The sequence below is a fragment of the Carcharhinus amblyrhynchos genome, chromosome 11 (genome assembly GCF_965287045.1).
Source record: "Carcharhinus amblyrhynchos chromosome 11, sCarAmb.v2.hapA, whole genome shotgun sequence".
Lineage (NCBI taxonomy): Eukaryota > Metazoa > Chordata > Chondrichthyes > Carcharhiniformes > Carcharhinidae > Carcharhinus > Carcharhinus amblyrhynchos.
In genome coordinates this window covers 62,827,407-62,846,521 of record NC_137334.1, presented here as the reverse complement: position 1 = coordinate 62,846,521, position 19,115 = coordinate 62,827,407, and the positions used below count along the sequence as shown (strand labels likewise).

General features: G+C 40.2%; 1 protein-coding gene across 4 annotated transcripts; it reads right to left on the bottom strand.

Moving 5' to 3' along the window:
* Window positions 1-422: 422 nt before the first annotated feature.
* c11h2orf76 (chromosome 11 C2orf76 homolog) lies at window positions 423-18,029 on the bottom strand. Of its 4 annotated transcripts, none has more exons than XM_080199284.1 (6): window positions 17,973-18,029; window positions 11,445-11,608; window positions 9,777-9,827; window positions 8,521-8,558; window positions 6,577-6,658; window positions 423-5,385 (listed from the first exon to the last, which is right to left on the bottom strand). In XM_080199284.1, the coding sequence occupies exons 2-6, from the start codon at window positions 11,575-11,577 to the stop codon at window positions 5,309-5,311; spliced, it is 381 nt and encodes a 126-aa protein (XP_080055410.1). In that variant the 5' UTR covers window positions 11,578-11,608; window positions 17,973-18,029; the 3' UTR covers window positions 423-5,308. The 4 variants fall into 4 exon arrangements, with proteins under 4 accessions (XP_080055410.1, XP_080055411.1, XP_080055412.1 ...); XM_080199285.1 differs by lacking the exon at window positions 17,973-18,029 and adding an exon at window positions 14,922-15,062; XM_080199286.1 differs by lacking the exon at window positions 17,973-18,029 and adding an exon at window positions 12,389-12,409.
* Between the last annotated feature and the right edge of the window lie 1,086 nt (window positions 18,030-19,115).

Below are 19,115 nucleotides of genomic sequence, written 5' to 3'. Positions count from 1 at the left end.
CCATGGCCAAAATTGAACTTGGGTTCCTGGTGCTATACCACCATGCTGCCCCTATTAAATGAATTATTTCTTAATATGTCAACTTCTGAAATGTATCAACTAGTGTCTGAGCATCAAAATAGTTCAATTTGAAGAACCTCATACCAGCAGGAAATAGGCGCAATTAGATTGCCTTCCACATTATTTTAATTGACAACATGGACAGCTTTATTGGAGAGTGTAGCTTTCAGCCCCGTAGTTTTTAAAATTAGCATTAAAGATCTAAATTTTGATTTGTGCTTCACATGTGTTTAAAATTCCACACTGGTTTGGCCAGTTAGAACCAGCACAAACTGTCTGACAATCTAGGCCCCTATGCATGTATTTGATAAAATATCTGAAGTTTGTAATCTGCAAAATTAAATATAAAAGACAAAAAAATCTAAATATTGCATACACTGCAATATATTTATTATACTTCACAGTTTTGCAATTGGATTAAAACATACAAGTTTACAATTTTTCATATCAAATACATGAGGATTTTCTGCAGGGGTACAGATTTGTGGTCTGTATTCATTTTACACAACACCCATATACATCCTGTGTACATTTTTAAAAATAATTGAAAGCTAGAAGATAGTTTTGAAATTAAATTTTGTCAACACAAACAATGGTCATGCAGTAGAGAGGGAGCTAGAAGCATTAATCCCAGTTTACCACATACAAAAAAAAGGCTTCAGTAATTAAACACTGGAACATGTTATGTATTTGAATTGAAATTTTGAATTAATTATCAAAGAGTAGCTGATTAGTTTTATTTTCCCTCTAATTTGTTGCAATTAAAAACTACCCATCATCTCTTGCAAATTTACTTCAAAAATAATAAAATCATCAAGAAATGTTCTCGGAGTGAGGTTAGTCATTTAAAATGTTCGCAGGACAATTATACAGCCCTGTATTCAAATTTGTAACTCATTTAATAATATTCCTGCATGCAATGAATTAAAAATGTGATATCGCTGCAGTTAAATTCATGATTTGATTGTTTTAATATAATGGTCACATTTTAGAAAAGTAAAAATATCACCATAACAACACGCTACTGAATTCATGGATTACATTTCAAAAGCTTACTTCATTTTAGGATTGAAATGTCCAATCTCGGGCTTCAATTGTTTATAAATATCAACTTAAGGTCTCTGCCAACTATTACCTATGTTGCTGATATTTATGTTTTAAAAACATTTGATCAGTTTAAAAGTTCAGTATTTGGCTAACATTGGTACCTTCATGGCAAGCAAGTTTATAATTTCAGGGTTACACTGCCTTAACCTCAATTATGTTCATTGGGTGAAGCAATTGGCCGGCATGTTACAACCTCACTCGGGCAAGGCTCGTAAAATCCTGCCTGAGGCCAACAAAGAATTCCATTCTCGGGATGGGCATGGCGGTATTGCATTTTCCTTCAGTATACCACACAAATATAGTCATGTGAAATGAGATGAGGAGATCCACCACTGACAGCAACTTCCTCTACATTTTTCTCTCATCTACTGTTAACAAGCAAGGGTGTAACCTCGGGATCAAAGATGACATGCACATTGCAAACGTTTTAGGTATTGGACCTAGTAATTTACACCTCTCGCCAAGTGCCTTACTATTTGCTTTAAGGAGTTCAATTTTGCTAACAACCTCGCTTTTTAAATTCCCTCCATAAACGTGGCTTCTCTTTCCTATGACAAATCTGACCTGGAGAAAAAAATTCAGATCCAAAAGTTTATGTTTGCTTCTAATCAAATCACCCTTTTTGGAAGCTATTGCATATTTGATACCTTTGACAGGCATAGTGAATAAAAGACAATTTGTGGGATTTAAAATAAAATATTTAAATTGCTGTCAGGTAGATTTTTAACTAGGTGCTGTGGGGATTCTTGTCTTGCTTTACACTAACATTTTACAATTTGTACTGCAAATTAAGCAATGAATGCAGTGATGTGGGCACCTTGCTGAATATGCTAAGTCTTTAAAATACATTTTAATTCACTGTTTTATTAACAATAGCCAGAAATGATCATAGTTCAAATCCCAGAAACAGGTGCATGTCTGAGTTACTGGAACATATTTCACAGGAGCACAATTAGGACGATCCCAGCCATTTGGCTCATCATATCTGCACCAGCTCTCCAAACCAGCATCAGACCTAGTACAATTACCCTGCCTTTTCTCCATAGCCTTGCACATTGTTTCTATTCACCTAATATTCTTTGGAATGCTCAATTAATCCTGCCTCCACAGTTCCAGACAGTGAATTCCAGAATAGAACATGCTGTGTGAAAATCTTTCACAAATTAATTTAAATTCTCATTCTTAATCCTTTTATAAGCTGGATCCGTTTCTCCCCATCTACTCTGCCGAGCTACCTCCTCCCCCTCCCCCGCCACCATGATTTTGAAAATCCTTGATCAAATCTTCTCTTAGCCACTTTTTCTTCAATCTATCCTCGTAACTGAAGTGTCTTATCTCTGTAAATATTCTTGTAAACCTCTCTATACTAACTCAAAATTAAAGTTGACTTTCCAGTTATGTTTACAGCTATGCAGCCAATTACATAACTAAATTGTCAGGCTACTTCCAGAGTATGTGAAAAACTGTGACACATTGAACAAAATGTAGGCTAGAATTGTGCATGTCTTTGATGGCTCCACCCACAACTGTAGAGGCAGGAGTGAGCCTCTCTCTGCCTGGAAACCCTGACCGGATTTTACACTAATAATTGACTCAGTTGAGACTGCCACCCCTATCTGGGAGCGATTGGTGACCCATGGTACAACTGCAGCCAGAGCACAGTGACTATTGTCACTGGAGCCAAATGAAGTGAACGTGTGGGAGAAAGAGGGGGTAGGACAATTTAGAGGCAGAGTGGGGTCTTCCATTGGGCACAGGATGCTCTAACAGTATCTCCAGAAAGGAGTCAGTTTACCTGGCAGTCTTGCCACGTCACATTGACATGCATCATACCTGGTAAAATCCTCACAGAAGTGAGAGGTTGTCCTTAAGCCATTTAAGGTCTTCAATCATCTCAAGGATTGACAGACCATCTGACACTGCACCAGAGGTGGAAAAACGGCAGGTATGCAGCCCACACTGTGCAACCTAATTTTACACTGCCCTTTCTGAAAGCCGGCTCCTGGGAGAAGTGGCAGGGGGATTTCCAACCATAGCTTTTAAAAACATGCATGTCTATTTAATTAAATTATACATTAGACTATTAACCTTATGACAAAGAAATCTGATTAAATCTTTCATCTTCAGATTGTTCAGGGCAATTTTATGTGGGTTTAGACAATAAGTGGTGTGAACAGGAAACAAATAATTGCTCCGTCAAGTAAACCTTTAGAAGGTAATTTTCTAAGCATTCATTATAAATTTAAAAGATCTGAAGCAGAGATCTCTAATTTTAAAGATCTGCTATCCATAAATTTTCAGCTGCAGCTGGGTTAAGAACTAGAACCCAGGCTACACCCAAGTGGCTTGCCCTTGACTGGAGGTGAAGAGATAAAAGTCTATTTTCCACCTGGAGATGACCTGATGACAGCCAATGTAAAACTAAAATGGTTGTATAACATAAATCACATTGAATATTACAACTTACACTTTGGAGGGTAACATCCGGATACTCATTCGCACAATTGTGTGACACACCGGGTATGTTTCATATGCAGCAAGAGCACCAAGTGTGAATGAAATGTAAAAAGTGGTACATGGCCAGGGAGAACACACACACACACATACATATTATATATTAGATACAGATAGAAATATATACACTCGTTGATTTCTTCCTCAACAACATCTCTGCTGATGTGACTGCTGTCTTTATGTATAGTGAATAAACTGAAATTTATTTCTGGCTGCACAGTGCTTTGGAATGTCTTTAGGATATGAAACATTGCCATATAAAATGGAAGTTTTTCTTTAAACTCAGCTTGATCTTAGATCTAAAATTTTACACTGCAAGCAACCCTTTACTGTAAATCCCAACCAGTAAATAAATTAACACAAATTTATTTTTAAAAAGTGCATTTATATTCATTTATTTAAAACGACTTTCACAATTTGATAAACACAAAATACTGCAGATGTTGGATTCTGAAACTAAAACAGAAAATGTTGGAAAATCTCAGCAGGTCTGACAGCATCTGTGGAGAGAGAACAGAGCCAACATTTCAAGCCTGGATAAGGATTGTTTAGACTTGAAACATCGGTTCTATTCTCTCTCCACAGATGCTATCAGAACTGCTGAGATTTTCCAGGGTTTTCTGTTCACAATTAGCCTTTTGGCTAAAATGAAGCTCAGATCAAGCTCAGAAGGGAGTGTAATCCTTTATCCTGTCAGCTTGGATCTTGTTTGGTCGAGCCCAAGATGCTGTATGTCCTGTCTTGTCAGCTGGATCTGTTTTGTCTCTCTTGTGGGGACTCTGATTGGGCCAAATTGGATTTTCGATTGGAAATAAAGTAACAAAAAAGTACAAAAAATAATCTGTTATTAGTTTAATATCTGATACGTCCCTAATCTGGAGATCATACATTAAATTGATTTTGGAGCCACTTAGTGGCATACTGGTGCCTCACAGCTCCAGGGACCCAGGTTCAATTCCTGGCTTGGGTCACTATCTGTCTGGAGTTTGCATGTTCTCCCTGTGTTTGTGTGGGTTTCCTCCAGATGCTCCAAAGATGTGGTGCATTGGCCTTGCTAAATTGCTCCTTAGTGTCCTGGGACGTGTAGGTTAGAAGGATTAGCAGGGTAAATTTGTGGGGTTACGGGGATAGGGCATGGGTGGGATTGTTGTCAGTGCAGGCTCCATGGGCTGAACGGCCTCCTTCTGCACTGTTAGATTTCTATGATTCTATAAAATTGATGTCGGCGTATAAAAACATAGTTGCTGATTTCAGCCAGTACTTAAGAGTTCCATCCTACTCATTTTCCAGTGGAATATATAAAGACTACCTGTTCACAGACCACTTTCAAAATTGCTCTGTAACAAATCCCAAGCAGATGTCTAGTCTTCCATTTTCTCCCTTTATTGCAGGGAAAGTGCATAGCTGCTGCTCAGCACTTTGTGGCAAAAAGATCACTGAAGAGGTTACTGGCTAGTCAAATTAAAATGTACATCTTTACAGGAAAAATACTGAAAATTCATTTTATTTACATGAGCTTCTCTGTTGGATTCTTGTCAAACATATTTCTTTTCAAAGTATTTTGTAGAATATGATACTTGAGCTCATTAAAGTTATATAAGAAACTTAGAATATGATAGGATTGTCATCACCAGATTGAAACAGGGTTTTTTTTGAACGTTTCATAATCTTCTCTCTTAAAACAAGCCATTTCTGTTTCATGAGCTGCAAGATAAAAGGGAGAGACATGAAGATCTTCTGTAATACCATACAAGTGTTTGTTTCACTCAAAACTGTAACTGTTGAGAAAATCCACTTTCATTGCATCTTTAGACTCCTGACAAAGATAAATTTGGTCTCTGAATATTCCGGTACTGACAATAAACCGCAACCTGAAGTATGAAATCGTAACTGAATTCTTAAACACCCCACCCCTCCCTGTCTACAGAAATGTTGAGATTAATTGTTGAGCAAACTCTGCCCCAACCAAGATTTGCCAATTTAGAATGAATGGCAGACTAAGCCCAGGCCCTGCAATGACTGTATGGTTGAATTCCGCAACAAGAAGTGTACTTATCCACTATGCAATTAAAGACTTCTAACTAATTATGACTTGGAGCTAAATAAACTGGTGGCCATTTTTTGACTAATTGTTACAATCTATTTGTATTTCAAATTTATGAACATAACTTTAAAAAGTGTATTGACAAATGTTTCCATTAATATCAATTCTGCACATTATTTGTAATTTGGACATTTAGATTGAAAGAAGTTATAATGATGTAACCCCTGCAAATCTTCAAAGAATGCAACGGTATTGCCAATAAATCTTAAATTGAGAAATTAAGAACTGTAATTTAGAACAAACTGATAACCTTAGAATGTATAAATAACCTGAAGTTCCATTTGATTTGAAATCTACATTCTGTCATGTAATCTGCAATTTATCCCAACAGATGAATTGAAAGAACTCAAATTTAAATTATATTACTGATGTAAAATATAACTGATCTGGTGAATTCTACCTGCTTGTTACAGAACCATCTACCTCCCACTTACTGTGCATCATCTTGTCAACATCAAGGGAAGACTCTAGATTCAGTTTTTTGCACATGCTTGGAGTTGAGCTTTGTAAATCCAGATGTGTATAAGTGCCAGGGTCAGCTTTCAATTTAGTCAAAATTTCAGTTAGAATCAACATTTTGACATGTTTGTTACACTTTAAATGTTTGGTTACTCCAGCTTCTGATGTACCAGTGTAAACACTGCCTCCTGTACATTTTGTATGTGATTCTAAAATCATATTGGTTCTTGCTAACCAAAGTACTTTTGAATACTACATTCATAATACACTCACATATATTATATATAAACACACAAAATGTGTCAAAAAATGAAGGCTTTCCAATCACTTACCCACACCTGCTTCTTTCAGTGTGCTTGCCTCCTTTAACATAAGTTCATCATCATTATCTAAACTCACTACAAGGTCATTTGTCTGTAAAATGGAGAACAACATGTACCATTGAGCAACTGGACGCAACAAAAGGCATACCCAAGCCCAGTAAACCCTGCAAATCCCTTCTCAGTAACACCTGGGAATTTGTCCCAAAATTGGGAGAGCTGGCCCACAGATCAAACAACAGCCTGACATTATCATACTCACAGAATCAAATTTCAAGCAACATCCCAGACTCCTGAATCACCATTTCTCAGTACATACTATCATACTAGCAAGACACACCCACCAGAGGTGGTGCCACACTAGTATAGAGTCGAGAGAGTGGGGCCCTGGCATTCCGGGTCCCAGAAGTCCCAGGAAATCTCCAGCTGTTTACGACCTTTCCTCAGCTGATGAAATTAATACGTCACCCATGTTGAAAACCACTTGAACAAAGCATTGATGGTTGCACTGTTCAGTCCATTTGCAACTCCTCAGTGAATGCATCAGGCTATACTGACATGCCTTGGACGATTAGGTGGTAAGTACATACGTGGTCCACAAGTGGCAGGCAGTGACCATTTCTAATGAGAGTTAATCGAATCATCCTCCCTTAACATTCAGCATCATTACAAAAGCCAAATTGCTACCGTCAATATCCTACAGATCACCACTGACCATAAACTTAACTGCACCAGCCACTTAAATAGCCCTCTTAGGCAGAACTTCAGAATTAAGAATGATTTGCTTCCACTCTGGTTTGATGGGTTCTGAAATGGCTGATAAGTCCAATGTGGGACCTGCAGTCTCTGCTACATATGGACAGATCACACTTCAAGATTGGGTAGATGGGTTATTTGGAAATTTTTGCACTCCCTCCAACATCGCAACTTTGCCTCTTGCACATTCCTAATGATGTTGCTCAACAGCTCGATACCTTCAGGAATGAGCCTTCTTCATTTTGATCAGCAACAAGCCAATGTCTGCAATGAGTCAGTGGACACATTTGACCTCTTCATGGATGCTTTCAGGACACTGCTAAAGTGTTTCTGCTTTCCTCCTGGGAATCTCATACTACCAAGTTCTGTGTAGAGCAATTGCTTTGATGGTCCAGTGTCAAGTCTATGAATGAGGGAGGCTGGATAATCTGTGGTCATGTGACACACCTCCTAACTCCACATAATCTTTCTACCATCTACAAGGTACATGCCAGGAGTGTGATGGAAAATACTCCCCACTTGCCTGGGTAAGTGCGGCTCAAAAAACACTCAAGAAACTTGATACTATCTAGGACAAAAGAGCCCACTTGGTGGCATCTACCATCTTACATATCTATGCTAACTACTAAGGCCATCTATTGTTAACTCTATGACATCGCAGAGCAATAGTTCTGCTTCAGCTGAAGCACTCCTGCATACCTTTGTTACCTCCATACTTGATTACGTGCACTCTTGAATACAGTATTCATGTGCACTCCTGGTTGGCCTCCCACATTCCATCAAGTTGAGGTCATCCAAACCTTTGCTGCCCATGTCCTTACTTATGCCAAGTCCTACTCCACATTGTCCTTGCACTCACTGAACTACACTGGCTCTCAGACAAGCAATGCCACAATTTGAAAACTGCTTCTCTATTAACTGGCTATTAGAAATTTAATTTTTTTTTAAATTAATTATTAGACAATTACTTCAGTGCGTACAAGAATGCAGCATTTTAAAACTGACCAAAAGTTGTATTAGGATAAGCTTGCAAAGCCATTAGCTACCACAAATAAATCAAGAAACATTATATTACGTATTTGTTTCAGCAAGATTCTGATATAATGTTCTGTCATGGTGCATAGCTTCCAACATAGGTTTAGAAAAATCACGTTAAAAGAACAAAAATGAAAAACGAAAATCTTTTGCATTTAAACGTACCTTTGCTCCATGTGCTTGGTGAATAATTTTTAATGCATCTAAGAAAAGAAATAAAATTCTTAGAAGTTATACTGTTCAGATAAAAATTATGCCTTTCTGTTAGCGTGCCTGTTTTTTTGATGTGTGTACAGCTCTGTATACTTCTAATTCTGTTCTGTTTGTTTTCAGTAATTCTGGAGCCAGGCTTGGTGCACTCTTTCTTTCAGGCACAAAAGTTATCTGGTTTTTCCCAAGCTATAAACCAAGCTAGAACTGCAGACCAAAAGGGAATATCAGGCTGGGTTACACAAACTGACACACAAGATTACGTTCAGACATTCACAGACAGAAAGACACATGTGCGGAGTTCAAAATTGTAAGGACAATTTCCACTGAGGTATGCTCAAATTTTGAGCATTTGAGAGACAGCAGTCCTACTTTACTGTATTGATAATTGTTCATGCTCCTCCTTAAATCAAGAAATTAAAACAATAGAAACACTAATGTGGCTTGGCCTCACTAGATCTTTGGGGCAGCACAGTGGTTAGGAATGCTGCCTCACAGTGCCAGGGACCCAAGTTCAATTTCCAGCTTGAGTCACTGTCAATGAGGAGTCTGAAGGTTCTCCCCTTGGCTGTGTGGGTTTCCTCCAGGTGCTTCAGTTTCCTCCCACAGTCTGAAAAACATGCTGGTTAGGTGCACTGGCCGTGTTAAATTCTGCCTCAGTGTATCCGAAGAGGCGCCGAAGGTGTGGGATTTTTCACAGTAACTTTGTTGCAGCATTAATGTAAGCCTACTTGTGATACTAATAAATGAACTTCCCAAACACAGGAGCCACAAGCAAAACAAGTAAAACCAGAAAGAAAGCTGTCAGCTGCAGGGCAGCAGTGGGAATGCTGTCTAATACAGCATACACTGTTCATCATTATTGGGTGGGTGGAAAGACATAACTGTTAGTCAAGAGTGACAGCGGGGATATTTATTAGCATGACCCACACCATTCAACAATGGAGATGAAAACGTGACTAGGCCAGAGAAAAATAGTGACTGCTATAGCATATGCCAATTAGGCTTATGGCCAGAAATTTGCAATCAGCTGGAGAATGACAGTGGAGAGGCCTGTTTCCACATTCCATGACATTTCAGAATCAGTGAAATAGTTATGAGAAGCCACTATTTTGAATCAAATGCTTTACATCTATATGGCAGACTAAGAAAGCTTTGTAATAATTAAAATGCCAACTATATAAAATTATTTTAATTCAAATATAACATACCATAAGTGTGTTTCTTAAACGGTGGTGCAAGTCCAGGTTTTGAAGGTATGTCTACACAAAGCAAAACATTTTTTAAATAGCCTTACTGTAGGCTATCAAAGAAAAGTCACAATTTTTAGGTGTGCAGTGTCAGTTACTCAAAGATGACATAAAAGTACCATACTTTCACTTGAATAAGGAAGTTATAACAGCACAGCAGGAGGCCATTCAGCCCACCCACTATTCTATTTCTCTAAGCAATCCAGTCAATTCCGTTTCCTTGCTCTATCCCTATGCACCTGTAAGTTTACACCCCTCAAGCACCTATCCAATTTCCTTTTAAAGTCATTGCTCATCTTCACTTCTAACAAATTTGTCGGCAGTGTGTACCAGGTTATTACCACTCACAGTGCAAAAAGATTTCTTCCTCGTGTCCCTTGCCCAAAACCCCAAACCCTTAAATCTGTGTCCTATAGTCCTTGTACTATCAGCTAATGCAAACATGTTTTGCTATCTTGTCTAAACTTGTCATGGAGTAGGGAGTAGAACAATTCGATCAAAATTCCCCTCAATTTCCTTGATGCTAGAGAACCTCAACTTCTACTCGTAGCCAAATTCCCTCCACTTGGGAATTATTCTGATCTCCTCCATACCCTCAAGGACTTTCATATCCTTCTTCAAATGTGGTGAACAGAGAACTGAAAGCATTACTCTAGTTGTGGCCTAACCAGAGCTTTATAAAGGTTTAGCATTACTTCATGCTTTTGTACTAAATATCTATATTTATGAAGTACAATTTGCTTTGTCAATTGCTCTCTCAATATGTCTTGCCAGCTTCAAAGGTCTATGTAGATGAACACCCGAGTCCCTCTATCCCTTCATCCTCCTCAGAATTGTGTCATTAAGTATATATTGCCTCTCCCTATCAATGCTGTCAAAATGCATCACTTCATACTTCTTTGTATTAAATTTCATCTGCCATACTTCTGCTAGCCCATGTTGTTTTGCAGTCAATTGGTATCATATTTACTGTTTGTCACACTTCCAAGTTTGGTCTCATTAGCAAATTTCAAACTTTTACCCATATTCCAATATCCAAGTCATTTATATATTTCAAAAAAAAGCAGACTTCATTTTAAAGCAGCTTTCATAACCTCAGGACATCTCAAAACAATTTACTGTCAATTAAATACTTCAAAGTGTAACCACTGTTGCAATGTAAGGAAAGATAGAAACAGAAAGATCCCACAAAAGCAATAAGATAATGACCAATCTGTTTTACTAATGTTGGTTGATGTACGTTGACCTGGACATCAGGGAGAACTCTCTTGCTCTTCCTGGAAAGAGTGCCATGAAATCTTCTACATCCATCTGAGAAGACTGACAGAGCTTCAATTTAAGGTGGAACATAGTATAACATCAATTTCCCAATCAGTAGTGAATCCTTTTTGTCATTTAAGCCCTCTTGCTCTTCACCTGTCATAGACTTCTTCCCCCACCCCCACCTCCACCCCATTTATTATATCTCCATCTGTTCCCTGTTCTGATGAAGGGTCAGAACCAAAAACACTAACTCTTCACAGATGCTGTCAGACCTGTGGAGTCTTTTCTGTCTTTATTAAGCAAAATAACTAATCAGATTGGAGATGCAGAATAAAGTAGCTATGTAACTCTTATTAATTATCTCACCGTTCTGGAGAAAGTTAAGGAATTCTTTCACAGACTGATTTATATTAACATCATGATAGACCACAGGTCTGAAATTGCGATGTTCAAAGGACCGAATCAGGCGAACCGTGATAGTTACTTTTTCAGAAGACATGTGCTGCACCAGGAATTTTAATATGTTGACCCTATGAATTGAAACAAATCATGGAGTTAACTGCGATGACAGAATTCTGTGTACAGATAAAATTTAACATTACAGAGCATTGTGTTGATTATATTTTTAGAATCAACCACTTTTAAATCCTTCACCTGCAATTTATAAAATCATAAAATGTTTGCACAGAAATTGGCATAATTGCTTGAATAGATTATCCTTAAAACAGATTCAGTAGTCAGACTGAATGCCATATTTATTCTTATGCTGTTTCCTGTCCATTTGCCAATGCTACCTGAACTGTGAAAGTTTAGACAAATGTCAGGAATAGAAAACGAGCCTCTATTAAGTCTGCAAGCAAGGAAACAGCTCATCAAGTGGACATAAAGATGGCCTACACATCTTGACCTCTGAGTAGACCTCAGGCAGAGAATAAATAAGTGACAAGAATTGCTGCTGCTTCACTGCCATGGTTGTGTGCAGTAACTTACACTAAAAATGGCTGAACTCTTCCAACTCATGTCGTTTGGATTGGTAATTGGAACCAACAAGATTTCTTTGCAAGTTAAATACAAAATGGTATTTTCTCACTGTAGTTCTAATAGTCTTCCTAAAACAAGATCTAATACCACTTCATCTATTATATGTCAAGGGGTATCTCAGGAAGTGAATCTCTAAGAGATTCATAGAGAGGTGACAGAAATTAAGATGTTATGTTAATAAATTAAACAAGAGGCCTAAGCATAATATATTTAATCTTTCTGACGAAACCAAGATAGGTAAGAAGGCACATTGTTTTTTTTCCACTTACAGGATCTGAGCATCACTGACTAGACCATGATTTATTGCCCATCCCAAGTTGTCCTTTCAGGAGGTAGTCGTCATCTGCCTTCTTGAATTGCTGCAATCCCTGTAGGTACACCACTGTGCTTTTAGGGAAGGAATTCCAGTATTTTGACCCATCAACTGTGAAGGAATGACAATATATTTCCAAATCAGGCTGGTGAGTGACTTGGAGGGGAAATCTCCAGGTGGTGATCTTCCCAGGCATCTGCTACTTTTATCCTTGTAGGTGGCAGTGGTCGTGGGTTTGGAAGATGCTGCCTAAGGAATCTTGTTGCGTTTTTGCAGTGCATTTGTAGATGGTACACACTGCTACCGCTGTTCATCAGTGTAGAAGGAAGTGAATGTTTGTAGAAGAGGTAGCAGTCAAGCGGGCTGCATTGTCCTGGATGGCATGAATCTTCTTGAGTGCTGTTAGAGCTGCACACATCCAGGCAAGTCCTGAGTAATTCACTACATTCCTGACATGTGCCTACAGATGGTGGACAGGCTTTGGGAAGTCAGAAGGCAAGTTACATGCCTCAGGATTTATAACCTTTGACCTCTTCTAGCAGCACAATATTTATATGGCTAGTCTAATTCAATTTCTAGTCTATGGTAACCCACCAGGGTGTTGACATTGGAGGATTCAGCAATGGTAAAGACATTTGAGCATCAAAGGGCGAAGGTTAGATCCTCTTAGGGCAGCAGTGGTTAGCACTGCTGCCTCTCAGCGCCAGGGACCCAAGTTTGATTCCCAGCTTGGGTCACTGTGTGGAATCTGCACATTCTGCCTGCATCTACATGGGTTTCCTATGGATGCTCTGGTTTCCTCCCACAGTCCTAAAGACATGCTGGTTAATTGCATTGGCCAGACTAAATTGTCCTTTAGTGTACCTGAACAGGTGCCAGTGTGTGGCAACAGGGGAATTTTCACAGTAACTTCACTGCAATGTTAATGTAAGCCTATTTGTGACACTAATAAACTTAAAACTCTTTTGTTGAAGATGGTCACTGCCTGGAACTTGTGTGGTGCAAATATTACTTGCCACTTATCAGCCCAAACCAGCATGTTATCAGGTCTTGCTGTATTTGGATGTGAATTGCTTCAGCATCTGAGGTGCAAATGTTACTGAACATTGAGGAGTCACCCGACACCATCTCCACTTCTGATTTTATGATGGAAGAGAGTCATTGATGAAGCAGCTGAAGATAGTTGGGCCTAGGGCACAGGGTGATGTCCTGAAACTGAAATGATTGACCTCCAACTACCACAACCACCTTCCTTTATGCCAGGTACGACTCCAACCGGCAGACAGTATCTTCCGACTCTCTCTTGATTCCAACTGACTGCAGTTTTGCTAGGGCTCCTCAATGCCAAACTCAGTCAAATGCTGCCTTGATGTTAAAAACAGTCACACCCATCTCTTGAATTCAGCTCTAATGTTGGCATGTTTAAACCAAAGCTGTAATGAGATCAGAAGCTGTGCGACTGTAGCAGAACCCAAATTGCAAACCCATGACCAGGTTATTGCTGTATAGGTGCTGCTTGATAGTACCGCAGATGACTTCTTCCATCACTTTGCTGATGATTAAGAGTAGACTAATGGGGTGGTAATTGGCTAGGTTGGACCCGTCCTGTTTCTTGAATACAGGACATACCTGGGCAATTTTCCACATTACCGGGTAGATGTCAATGCTGTAGCCGTAACGGAATAGCTTGGCATGTTCTGGAGCAGAAATCTTCAGGATTACAGCTGGAATATCGTCAGGGCCCACAGCCTTTGCAGTATCCAGGGCCTTCAGCCATTCCTTGATATCGTGGAGTGACTCAAATTGGCTGAAGACTGACATTTGTGATGCTGGGGACGTCTGGAGGAGGCCGAGATGGATCATCCACTTAGCACTTCTGGCTGAAGATCGCTGTGATTACTTCAGTCTTATCTTCTGCACTGATGTGCTTGGCTCCTCCAGCATTGACGATGAGGATATTTGTGGAGCCCCCTCTTGCAATGACTTGTTTAATTGTCCATCACCATTCATGGCTGGGTGTGGAAGAAATACAGAGCTTAGATCTGACCTATTGGTTATGGAATTGCATAGCTCTATTACTTGCTGGTTATGCTGGCTGGCATGCAAGCAATTTGGCTGTAGTTTCACAAGATTGACACCTTATTTTTAGGTATGTCCGGTGCTGCACCTGGCATGACCCCTTAAGTCTCTTCAGTGAACCAGGGTCACATGGATCCTTGGCTTGATGTTAATGGTAGAGTGGGAAATATGCCACGCATATATATTCAGGGGGACGGGATGGCATGGTAGTATTATCGCTATACTATTAATCCAAAGACTCAGGGGACATAGTTTCGAATCCCGCCACGGCTGATGGTGGAATTTGAATTCAAGAATTTTAAAAATCTGGAATTAAGAATCTACTGATGACCATGAAATCATTCTCGCTTGTAGGAAAAACCCACCTAGTTCACTAATGTCCTTTAAAGAATGAAATCTGCTGTCCTTACCTGGTCTACATGTGACTCCAGAACCACATGAAAGGTACTTGATTCTCAACCACCCTTGGGCAACTAGGGATAGGCAACAAATGTTGACCAGCCAGCAACACCCATGTCCCACAAATGAATTTTTAAAAAAAGACCATGAGGTTACAAATTGTGATCGAGTACAATCCTGCTGCTGCTAGTAGCCCATTTCACCTCATGGATGATGAGTCTTGACTGGCTAGATCTACTCGAGGTAGTGTCACACAGCATGAAGGGTATCCTCAATGTGATGGCACTGTGTCTTCACAAGTACTGTGCGCAGTAGACACTCCAACCGATAATGTCATGGACAGATGCACCTGTGGCAGGCAGGCTGGTGAAGGGTATGTTTCTCCCCCTCTTGTTGGTTCCCTCACCACAGTCCCAATCTAGGAGCTGTGTCGCTTAGGATCCAGCCAGCTTGGTACCACCAAGCCACTCCTTGTGATGGACAATTAAGTTCCCCACCTAGAGTACATTCTGTGCCCTCTCCAACAGAGAAGTACTGATGCATCTGTGAAGAGGAACAATATGTGGTTAACAGGAGGTTTCTGTGCCCATGTTTGATCTGGTGCAATGGGAATTCATGGGAGCAACTCCCTGCTTACTGTATACCATTGTGTTCCAACCTCTGCTGGGTCTGTCCTGCCAGTGAGACAAGATATACCCAAGAATGGTGATGATGGGCTCTAGGGCATTATCTGTAAGGTATGATTCTGTGAGTATGACTACATCCGGTTGTTGCTTGACTAATCCATGAGACAGCAGTCCCAATTTTGGCACAAGCTCCCAGATGTTAGTAAGGGGGGCTTTGCAGGGTCAGCAGGGCTGGGTTTTGCCATGGTCATTTCCGGTTCTATACTGATCTATCTGGTTTCATTCTTTTGTACTTTTTTCATAGCAGTTGAATACAACTCAGTAGTTTGCTAAACCATATTGTTGTAGGTCTGCAGTCACATTTAGGCTAGACCAGGCAAGGACAACAGATTTCCTTCCATTTGCAATGTTCTTGCTCAATGCAGTGAAGCATGAAATTATCTGCTTTGGCAAGAAAAATAAAAAAAGCAGAATATTTCTTGAATGGTAAGAGACAGAAATGTTTGCATTCAAAATGACCTGGGAGTTCTTGTATATGAATCACAAGAAGCCAACAGGTAGGTACAACAATCAATTAGAAATGCAAATACTTGGTTCGTTTTTAGTATACAGGGACTGGCGTACAAGAGTGAAGTCCAACTGCAATTATACAGGGCATTGGTGAGGCTATGCTTGGAGTACTGGATATAGCTTTGATCTCTTTACACAAAAAAGGGGAAGATACTTCATTCTGAGGGAACGCAACAAAGGTTCAGCAGCCTGAGAGGAATTGCGCTACAAGGAGACTGAATGGAGCATCCTATATTGTCTGGAGTTTCAAAGAATGAGAGATGATTTAATTGAAAAAATAATTTAATGGACTTGACAGTGTAGATGCTGAAGAAAGATTTTCCTTGCCTGGGTAATTTACAAGACAGAATCAGTCTCAGAATAAGAAATTAATTTTTAGAACTAAAATGAGGAAAACATTCTTCACTCAAAGGGTTGTACAGTTTGGAAACTGAAAAGCCATTCAGTCATTAAACATGTTCAAGATAGGTTTTGGGAATGCAAGGGTATTAAGGATAGAGAGATGACAAGGGAAGATGGAGTAGAAATACATTAGCCACAAGCGAGAGAATAAGAAAACAGGTTAGTGGGTGTAAGTGGCTTACTCCAGGTCATTTTTCTTATGAATTACAGATTCAGCAGCAGCTTGGTCACAACTCATTCAGTTTTGACTTATCACACACTTTGCCACGTTGACAGAACCCTAAGCAAACTGTCCAATTTAACTAATTTTTCCCATCACATTACTGAAATAAATCAAATGGGAAACCCCTTTGTTTCCTCCTGTAGTCTCCCTCCTCCTCCTCATCAGATACGAGAATCCAGTTTCAGCCACCACCCACTACCACAAGATATAGGAACAAAATCAGACTATTCAACCCAGAGTCTGCTCCACCAATCATGGCTGATGTGTTTCTCAACCTAATTCTCCCACCTTTTTCTTGTAACCTTTGATCCTCTTACCAATGAGCAACCTATCTCTCAAATACATTCAACGACGTGGCCCCCACCACCTTCTGTGTTAGTGAATTCCACATACTCACTACCCACTGGCTGGAAAAAAATTCTTGTCACTCCAAAAGTGTACAGGTTAGGCTGACTGGCTATGCTAAATTGACTCTTAGGGTCAGGGGGATAGCAGAGTAAATACATGGGGTTACAGGGATAGGGTTTGGTTGGAATTGTTGTCAATGGAGACTTGATGGACCAAATGGCCTCATTCTATATTTTAGGGATTTTACAATTCTCATCTCAGCTCTTCCCTTAGTATCCCAGGCAGCACATGGCACAGAGGTTAGCACTGCTGCCTCACAGCTGCAGGGACCCAGGTTCAATTTCCAGCTTAGGTAACTGTCTATCTGGATTTTGCATGTTTTCCCAGTGCCTGCATGGGTCTCCTTCAGGTGTTCCAGTTTCCTCCCATTGTCCAAAGACGTGCAGGTTACTAAATTACCCTTCAGTGTCCCAAAATGGGTAGGTTAGAAGGATTAGCAGGGTAGATATGTGGGATTACAGCCTAGATGAGAATTGTAGGGATTCTAGAATTCTTTACTGAGGCTGTGCCAAGCTCAAGCCCCACTGCTAAGTTATCCATCAACAGGTCGTTCCCCATAATCTTCACTGCCTCATAATCAAGACCAAAACCTCAGCGTGGATGAACCCCACTCCACATGGAAATTTCCAATAGAATTTGCCAGCCCTGATCATTCCCCCTTTCGTTGAGCTGGGCTCTAAAACGAAGCGACTGCAATCCAGAGCCAGTCAGCCTTGGGGAGAGTAAAATAACCATCTGAAGCCACATACTTCAGGACTAACTACATCCTCCTGACTCCGTGTCTCTATCCCAACCCTCACAAGCACCCTGCCGCCTCCGCCGCCATTTATTACCTTTAACAACAACGCGCAAACATGTCCGAACTTCACGCCTGCGCACTTGTGTCCGATTTCAAATACCGCGAGATTTCGCCATACCCGCCCCGCCCCCCATTGGCCTTACCTCTACCGCAATCCTCCTAATAATAGCGTAGCCATCACTTTAATATTCCCAATAGAGGAAAGGATGCCAGCATACCTCTTTTAATTCTTTTTAAACATTAAAGGATCACAGAATCACGAATTCGTAGAATCCCTGCAGTACAGTAGTAGGCTATTCCAACCATCCAGTCTGCACCTACTCTCCGATACAGAATCTTTCCCAGGCCTGCTTTCCCTGCCCTATCCAAAAGAGATCTGGGAATACAGGTCCACAGATCTTTCCAAGTGGCAGCACAGGTGGAAAAGGCGGTGAAGACAGCATATGACATGTTTGCCTACATTGGTTGGGGCATTGAGTATAAAAGTTGGCAAATTATGTTACAGTTATATAAAATGTTAGTTAGGCCACATTTCAAATACTATGTTCAATTCTGGTCGCCATACATCCAGAAGGACATGGAGATGTTAGCAGGGATACAGAAAAGGTTTACTAGGATGCTGCCTGGTGTGGAGGGTATTAGCTATGAGGAGAGATTGAATAAACTGGGATTGTTCTCCCTGGAAAGATGGAGGCTCAGTGGTGACCTGATTGAAGCTTATAAAATTATGAGGGGTATAGATAAGGTGAACAGCTGGGAGCATTTTTCCCCAGGGCAAAAATGACAATTACAAGGGGCACAAGTTCAAGGTAAGGGGGGGAAAGGTTCAAAAGAGATGTGTGGGGGAGGTTTGTTTTTTCACACAGAGGGTGGTGGGGGGGTTGGAATGCACTGCCAAGTGAGTGGTTGAGACAGACATGTTAGCAATATTTAAGATTTATCTGGATAAACACATGAACAGACAGGGAATAGAGGCATACAGATGGTTAATCTAGCTAGGACCACATGATCGGCACAGGCTTGGTGGGCCAAAGGACTGTTCTTGTGCAGTACTATTCTTTGTTCTATCCACCGAGCTAACCCCCCATAACTTTCACATCTTTGGACAATAAGGGGCAATTTGTCATGGTCAATCCACCTAACCTAACATCTAACATCTTTGGACTGTGGGAGCAAA